This window comes from Scyliorhinus torazame, chromosome 11 (assembly GCF_047496885.1).
Source record: "Scyliorhinus torazame isolate Kashiwa2021f chromosome 11, sScyTor2.1, whole genome shotgun sequence".
NCBI lineage: Eukaryota > Metazoa > Chordata > Chondrichthyes > Carcharhiniformes > Scyliorhinidae > Scyliorhinus > Scyliorhinus torazame.
The window spans coordinates 3,700,364-3,709,328 of NC_092717.1; the positions used below are offsets into that span (position 1 = coordinate 3,700,364).

General features: G+C 50.5%; 1 protein-coding gene across 2 annotated transcripts in view; it reads left to right on the plus strand.

Annotated features, from left to right (window-relative positions):
• Positions 1-5,006, plus strand: part of tbx20 (T-box transcription factor 20) — an 87,156-nt gene extending 82,150 nt beyond the window's left edge. For both annotated transcript variants that reach the window (XM_072466858.1, XM_072466859.1), the window contains exon 8: positions 3,724-5,006. In XM_072466858.1, the coding sequence (XP_072322959.1) occupies positions 3,724-4,064 (341 nt within the window). In that variant the 3' untranslated portion in view covers positions 4,065-5,006. The remainder of the gene's footprint in view (positions 1-3,723) is intronic.
• Positions 5,007-8,965: the final 3,959 nt, after the last annotated feature.

Consider the following 8,965-nt stretch of genomic DNA (forward strand, 5'->3'; position numbering starts at 1 on the left):
TGTGTGCGGGTAGTGCAGTGTGTGCGGGTAGTGCAGTGTGTGCGGGGAGTGCAGTGTGTGGGGGGAGTGCAGTGTGTGCGGGGAGTGCAGTGTGTGTGTGGGGAGTGCAGTGTGTGTTGGGAGTGCAGTGTGTGCGGGGAGTGCAGTGTGTGTGGGGAGTGCCGTGTGTGTGGGGAGTGCAGTGTGTGTGGGAAGTGCAGTGTGTGCGGGGAGTGCAGTGTGCGCGGGAAGTGCAGTGTGTGTGGTGAGTGCAGTGTGCGCGGGAAGTGCAGTGTGCGGGGAGTGCAGTGTGTGTGGGGAGTGCAGTGTGGGTGTGGGGAGTGCAGTGTGTGTGGGGAGTGCCGTGTGTGTGGGGAGTGCAGTGTGTGAGGGGAGTGCAGTGTGTGTGGGGAGTGCAGTGTGTGTGGGAAGTGCCGTGTGTGTGGGAAGTGCCGTGTGTGTGGGAAGTGCCGTGTGTGTGGGAAGTGCCGTGTGTGTGGGGAGTGCCGTGTGTGTGGGGGGTGCCGTGTGTGTGGGGAGTGCAGTGTGTGTGGGGAGCGCAGTGAGTGTGGGGAGCCCAGTGTGTGCGGGGAGCGCAGTGTGTGTGGGGAGCGCAGTGTGTGTGGGGAGTGCAGTGTGTGCGGGGAGTGCAGTGTGCGTGGGGAGTGCAGTGTGTGTGGGGAGTGCAGTGTGCGCGGGGAGTGCAGTGTGTGCGGGGAGTGCGGGGAGTGCAGTGTGTGCGGGGGGTGCAGTGTGTGCGGGGAGTGCAGTGTGTGCGGGGAGTGCAGCGTGTGCGGGGAGTGCAGCGTGTGCGGGGAGTGCAGCGTGTGGGGAGAGCAGTGTGTGCGGGGAGTGCAGTGTGTGTGGGGAGTGCAGTGTGTGCGGGGAGTGCAGTGTGTGTGTGGGGAGTGCAGTGTGTGCGGGGAGTGCAGTGTGTGCGGGGAGTGCAGTGTGTGCGGGGAGTGCAGTGTGTGCGGGGAGTGCAGTGTGTGTGGGGAGTGCAGTGTGTGTGGGGAGTGCAGTGTGTGCGGTGATTGCAGTGTGTGTGGGGAGTGCAGTGTGTGTGGGGAGTGCAGTGTGTGCGGGTAGTGCAGTGTGTGCGGGTAGTGCAGTGTGTGTGGGGAGTGCAGTGTGTGTGGGGAGTGCAGTGTGTGTGGGGAGTGCAGTGTGTGTGGGGAGTGCAGTGTGTGTGGGGAGTGCAGTGTGTGTGGGGAGTGCAGTGTGTGTGGGGAGTGCAGTGTGTGCCGGGAGTGCAGTGTTTGCGGGGAGTGCAGTGTGCGCGGGGAGTGCAGTGTGTGGGGGGAGTGCAGTGTGTGTGGGGAGCGCAGTGTGTGTGGGGAGTGCAGTGTGTGTGGGGAGTACAGTGTGTGTGGGGAGTGCAGTGTGTGTGGGGAGTGCAGTGTGTGTGGGGAGTGCAGTGTGTGTGGTGAGTGCAGTGTGTGTGGTGAGTGCAGTGTGTGTGGGGAGTACAGTGTGTGTGGGGAGTGCAGTGTGTATGTACGGCTGCAGCTTGTCAGCCTCCCGAGTGTCAATCCCTGAAGCAGCGAATCCCGCACCGTTTCCCATTTGACTGGATTGTGTTCCTTGCGGCCCCAGCTCTCGCCCCTCCACAGCGGAGTCGGTGCAGCTGCGGCACCGGGGTTTCTGTTGTCAAAGTCCACAAATTCTGTCCCGGTGTCAACACTTAGTTTCAGGAATGGAGAATCCAGCTGCAGATATATAACATATAGATACACACAGATCATAGAATTTACAGTGCAGAAGGAGGCCATTCGGCCCATCAAGTCTGCACCGGCCCTTGGAAAGAGCATCCTACCTAGGCCCACACCTCGGCCCTATCCCGTAACCTAGTATCCCCACCTAACATAAGGGCAATTTATCACGGCCAATCCACCTAACCTGCACATCTTTGGGCTGTGGGAGGAAACCGGAGCACCCGGAGGAAACCCACCCGCACACGGGGAGAACATGCTCCAGGGTCCCAGGTTCGATTCCCGGCTTGGGTCACTGACTGTGCGGAGTCTGCACGTTCTCCCCGTGTGTGCGTGGGTTTCCTCCGGGTGCTCCGGTTTCCTCCCACAAGTCCCGAAAGACGTGCTGTTAGGTGAATTGGACATTCTGAATTCTCCCTCTGTGTACCCGAACAGGCGCCGGAATGTGGCGACTAGGGGCTTTTCACAGTAACTTCCTTGCAGTGTTAATGTAAGCCTACTTGTGACAATAATAAAGATTATTATTATGATAGGTAGTGGGGTAATTTTCCACATTGCCGGGTGGATGCCAGTGTTGTAGCTGTACTGGAACAGCTTGGCTAGGGGTGCAGCAAGTCCGTGAGCGCAAGCCTTCAGAAACTATTGCTGGGATATTGACAGGGCCCACTGCCTCTGCAGCATCCAGGGTCTTCAGCCGTTTCTTGATATGAAAATGAAAAATGAAAATCGCTTATTGTCACAAGTAGGCTTCAAATGAAGTTCCTGTGAAAAGCCCCTAGTCGCCACATTCCGGCGCCTGTTCGGGGAGGCTGTTTACGGGAATATCACGTGGAGTGAGTCGAATTGGCTGAAGGCTGACATCTGAGATGCCGGGGACTTTGGCCATGCTAAATTGCCCCTTAAATGAGAAAATTAAAAAAAGAAAACTCCTGAATGGGCCTAAGGCTGCCACTTGGGGTCCTGAAAAGTTCCCAGTCTATCTCAGATTACCCTGGGAGGGCAAAGTATCTCATAGATTTTAGCAACAGCTGTTTGTCGCTGTTACTATGCAGCAGCAACCCGAGTGATATTCGCCACTAACAGGGTGCCGCAAAAAAGATGTTCTGTCTCGTAAACAAATGAGTAATGTGGTGTATGAATCTCAGTGCCAGTTTTATGCCAGGTCGATGGGTCGTACGTCCCAAGGGCTGGTGAATCTCATCAAACAGCCGTCCCTTCAGCTGTCCTTGACAGGCAAAGTGCTGACCATACCCAACCAGCCTGTGCAAAACCCCAAACAATATCCAACGTGAGATATGATCCTGCGATTAGGCAACACCTGCTAAACAATCCTGAATGTGCTAAGTGTTGCACTGACAATCAATATAAGATTGTCAGTCAGGCTCCAATATTCCACCAATATTCACACTCAGGAGCCTGTTCTCTGCAGCCCAAAGGAGCATGTCCACACTTAATAATAATAATACTAATCGCTTATTGTCACAAAAAGCCCCTAGTCGCCACATTCCAGTACCTGTTCGGGGAGGCCGGTACGGGAATTGAACCGTGCTGCTGGCATTGTTCTGCGTTACAAGCCAGCTGTTTAGAGAGTTTACCTGCCCATTTTGAAGTTGAACAAGGCTGGGCAGTTAACTGTTCCATGCTGCATTCTCCATGGCAATGCCTCCCCCAATCAGTGTCCACTTGCCAGCCAATCAGCACTCTCTTTCCATGCAGTGTAAATTGTTGTTCCCCAGTCGTTGTGCCGGTGAGTTTACGATGAAAAGCTTTGTCATGTCTCCTTTCTCAGTAACACCCCAGCTCTGTACGATCAAACGACTAGGTTAACAATCTTCACATTGTTTTTAGTAATGCTCTGACAAGGAGTTTGTAATTAATTAATTGAAGTATTCTCACTGGTAAATGGTCTTTTACACAGAGCCTCACAGTTGGAGTTAGATTTTCTGCCAAATTAACAGATTCCTGATCTGAAGTCCTGGATCCTCTGTCAGTGTCACTGTTTTACCATTCTGCGTTTGGTTTTGTTTTGCAGGATCAGCATTTACAACTTCAGATAACTTATCCCTGAGCACCTGGGTGGCATCTTCCTCCAATTTCTCCGGTTTCCAGCACCCTCAATCCCTCACTGCGATTGCTACCAGCACAGCCTCATTAGCGGCCCCCATCCCCCACCCTATGCCGGGCTCACTCCCACCCTACAGCCGCATTGGAATGCCTCTGACACCATCGGCCCTTGCGAGCTCTATGCAGGGAAGTGGGCCGACATTCCCCACCTTTCACATGCCCAGATACCACCACTATTTCCAGCAAGGGCCCTACGCTGCAATCCAGGGACTGCGACACTCCTCAGCTGTGATGACTCACTTTGTATGATTGACTCAACAGTGGTGCATTTCACACAAGAGAATGTGACACTTGTGAAGGATGCACAGAGCAAGTGGGACAGCCCCTCGAACAATAACACAAGAGGCACAGACCAAGTGACAACAGCTCCTGCAGGGCAATGCTAAAAGAAAAGGCTACATGTTTCTGAGGGCATTGCAATAACTGGACTACAACTCACAGAATGCATTGCAGCAACCGGACTACAACTCCCAGATATTATTGCAAGATTTGGACTACAGCCTCCAGAAAGCATTGCGGCAGGACTACATCTCCCAGAGTGCAGAATTCCCATCTGGACTGCAGTAGTTCCAATGCATTACAATACCATTATCAGAGGGGCAATTGGAACAGGGTACAACCATCCCCCCCCCCCCCCCCCCCCAACCCCCAGTCCTCCCACTAATAATCCAAAGGCCCCTCGCTGTTAATAAACTGCAAACACTATACTGGTTTGCGAGCTCTAAATCAGATCAACTTGCTGGGACTCCAAACAGCAATCTGAGTGTAGTGTGCTAGTGAAGCCACCTGCTGTGTGCCCTCTATCGCCCTCCAGCTGATAAGCTGAAGCCTGTTGATGGTTTCAGAGCACGCAGTCACATCTCAGATACACGTGTGTGTGTGTGTGTGTGTGTGTGTGGGGCATTAACCCAATAGAGAAACTCAGTCATTGTGCAGCTTGCTGCTTTTCCATTTAATGTCAGACAGTTTTCGCGAGCATGATCACTTCTTTTGGGAAAAAAAGTATTAGAAAAATGTCATACTGTGTTTTCCTCATGTAATGGATTATATTCAAACAAAATCATCGAGTCACATCTATTAAGAATTGTTTTCTACAAGTGCAATATATTTATTTCTGCAAGAACTGATATATGAAATGTGTAATGTAATATTTGAAACCTAAGATTAAAATTGAGTATTTGTAAATGACAATGTCTGCACCGTTACTAAGTGAAGTTATCACTCTGTGTGTGTGTGTGTGTGTGTGTGTGTGATTGTGTCCGGAGCACAGGTCGATGCAAGATCTTGAGCGGAATTGGCAGGGCGAATGCAGAGGGGATGCTTCCTCTCTTGGGGAGCCTGGAGCTAGGGGGACGCAGTTTACAAATAAGGCATTTAACTTGGAGAGGAGGAGGTCATTTCCCTCAGAGGGCCATGGAATGGTCTTCCCCAGTGAGCAGTACAGGCTGGGTCCTTGAATATATTCAAGCCTGGGTGAGATGTTGATTGACAATGGAGTCGATGGTCAGGGGAGACTGAAGCTAATTAGATCAGCATGATCTTATCGAATGGTGGGGCAGGTTTGAGGGGCTGAATGGCCAATTCCCGCCCCTATTTCTTGTGTAGCTAATATGGAGCAGTAACACCGCCTGGTATTTCTTGTTTTGTGAAGCCTGAGACTCTCTCCTGGTCTATTGTCACGGTCAGACAATCTGAGCTTTTAACTCTGTGCCGTCCAAAGATTCTCCAACAAGGAGCTTTCAGATGTCATCATTGCAGATATGAGCAGTCTCCATTCTGAGATTAACAATGACAACAGACCCGAGTTTGGATTCCAAAGTTGCTCTCGTGTTACTTTAAAAATTAAAATTTAGAATACCCAATTCACTTTTTCCAATGAAGGGGCAATTTAGCGTGGACAATCCACATAACTGCACATCTTTGGGTTGTGGGGGTGTTGACTTCTTTATTTCTATGTGAACCACAAGCTATTTCTTACATTGACCGAATGACCACACAATCAGTGTATTAGTCCAAAAGAAAGTTTATTAATGAACACAAGGGTTATCTCTATATGCAATGATACACGTGGCGACGCACTAAACTAGACCTAATAACTAAGATGACCTTTACATAACTTCGGGGTGACCGGCTCTGTGCGGGAGATAAGGCCTTTATCTGTGTCCACGTGGGTCAGTTGGAAGTCATCAGGTTCGTCTCGGCTGGGCTCGTCCTTCAGGTAGCGATCGCGGGTCCTTGACCTTGGCTGGTTGATACGGTTGATATTGGCCGCACACAGGCCGGTCCAAAAGAGGCCGATCCTTCGGTTTGCAGTTCTTCTTATTCCCCTGGGCTTTCGCACCCTTTGGGGCGGTCCTAACTCCAGATCCAATGGATCAATAGGGTTTCAATCACCCTCATTGATCCTGGCAAATTAGGGGGTGGATACCTCGATAGCTGGGCGGGTCCCAGCTGTCATTGTCCCAGGCACGTAGGCCTTTCCAAATAAGGGGAAGTTACACCGATTAGTCTGCTACTGTTGCCGTTCCCTGATTCGAGTTCTATTGTCCTGGGGGAAAAGGTGATTGACTTTTAATGGGTGCAAGTTTCTGTCAGGCCTGGCTTCTTTGCACAATACACAGAGGCTGTGTACTTGTCTGTGCCACATGGTGACCACAATTCCCATGATCCTTTGCAGGTGCCCATTTTGGATGGCTACAGGGGTGAGACCCATGCAAACACATGGAGAGCGTGCAAACTCACATGGACAGTGACCTGGGGCCTGGAGCGAACCTGGGTCCTCAGCGCTCTGAGGCAGCAGTGCTAACCACTTGTGTTACCTTTTAACAAACTTATTGCGAGGTACCTCAGAGCTGGAGATAAACAGCAATCCAGAGAGCCAGGTTTATATATTTCAGGAGGGCACCTGGTACATGTATCCTGACAATGTGCCTCATTAATGACCACAGAGATGGGATGATGAGGATCTGTCCCATCAGCTCTCTGTAGCCCAGCTCTGCAGTGATCACACTCAGCCGGGTTCACATTGAATTCACAGATTGGGAGAGGCTATTCAGCCCCTCAAGCCTGTTCTGCCATTTAATCAAATCAGGGATTATCTGCTCCATTCTGAGAATTCCCAGAATTGGAATGCTAAGCCACTCTCCAGTATCCAGGTTTCAGATAGAATGGTGCTTCCTTGAGCACCTGTGAAAGGCTAAATTCTGGAATCCACTTTGTAGAGTCGCCCTGCCCGCTTTAAGGTTCATCCTGTTCTTCATGTGCGACTGTGAATGGTTCACTTACAGCAGGATTCCCATTGGATAGAAATACGATGATCCAACCTGGCTTTCTATTTACGCACAATTACACAGAGGTACATACAGTCACGTACAGGGACATCCTTGACATTCAAAGGCATTACCATCGTTGAATCCCTACTACCAACATCCTGGGGGGTCACCATTGATCCAAACTGAATCAGCCACATTAATACTGTGACTACCAGAGCAGGACAGAGGCTGGGAATTCTGCACAAAGTAACTCATTCACCTCCTGACTCCCCAAATCCTGTCCACCTACACGGCACAAGTCAGGAGTGTGAGGGAATACTCTCCACTTGCCTGGATGAGTGCAGCTCCAACAACACTCAAGAAGCTCAACACCATCCAGGACAAAGCAGCCTGCTTGATTGCTCCCCTTCCACAAACATTCACTCCCTCCACCACCGACGCACAGTGGCAGCCGTGTGTACCATCTACAAGATGCACTGCAGTAACTCACCAAGGTTCCTTAGACAGCACCTTCCAAACCCACAACCACCACCATCTAGAAAGACGAGGGCAGCAAATAGATGGGAACCCCAGCACCTGGAAGATACCTCCCCCAAAGCCACAGACAGTCCCCATGTGTGCGGTGTAAAAGACTCTGGCTCAGTCACAGAGAATGTACAGAAACAGGCCATTCAGTATCTCTACTCCATTCTGGTGATGATGTTACAGATAAAACCCCTCCGGAATCTCATTCCTCCGCCCTATCAGCAAATCCTCTATTCCGCTCTCCCTCAAGTTTATCCAGTGACTCCTTGAATACATCAATACTATTCACCACAACTTCTCCAGGGGATAGTGAGTTCCACATTCTCACCACTCCCTGTGATAGAGAGTTCCACATTCTCACCACTCCCTGTGATACTGAGTATCACATTCTCACCACTCCCTGTGATAGTGAGTTCCACATTCTCACCACTCCCTGTGATACTGAGTATCACATTCTCACCACTCCTTGTGATAGTGAGTAACACATTCTCAACACTCCCTGTGATATTGTGGTCCACATTCTCCCCACTCCCTGATAGTGAGTTGCACAATCTCACATTCCCTGTGATAGTCAGTTGCACAATCTCACCACACCCTGTGACAGTGAGTTGCACATTCTCACCACACCCTGTGATAGTGAGTTGCACATTCTCGCCACCCCCTGTGATAGTGAGTTGCACATTCCCACCACCCCCTGTGATAGTGAGTTGCACATTCTCAACACTCCCTGTGATAGTGAGTTCCACATTCTCACCACTCCCTGTGAAAATGAGTTCCACATTCTCACCATCCCCGGGAAAGAGAGTTGCACATTCTCACCACTCCCTGTGATGGTGAGTTCCACATTTTCATGACTCCCTGTGATAGTGAGTTCCACATTCTCACCACTCCCTGTGATAGTGTTCACATTCTCCCACTCCCAGTGAAAGTGAGTTCCACATCCTCATCACTCCCTGTGATAGTGAGTTCCACATTCTCACTACTCTCTGTGAAATTGAGTTCCACATTCACAAAACTCCCTGTGATAGTGAGTTCTACATTCACACCACTACCTGTTAAAGTGTGTTCCACATCCTCACCACTACCCATGCCAATGAGTTCCACATTCTCACCACTCCCTTGATAGTGAGTTCCACATTCTCACCATTCCCTGTGATAGTGTTTTCCACATTCTCAACACTCCCTGTGATAGTGAGTTCCACTTCCTCACCACTACCCATGATCGTGAGTTCACATCCTCACCACTACCCATGATAGTGAGTTCCACATTATTACCACTCCCTGTGATAGTGAGTTCCACATTCTCACCACTCCCTGTGATAGTGAGTTCCACATCCTCACCACTACCCGTGA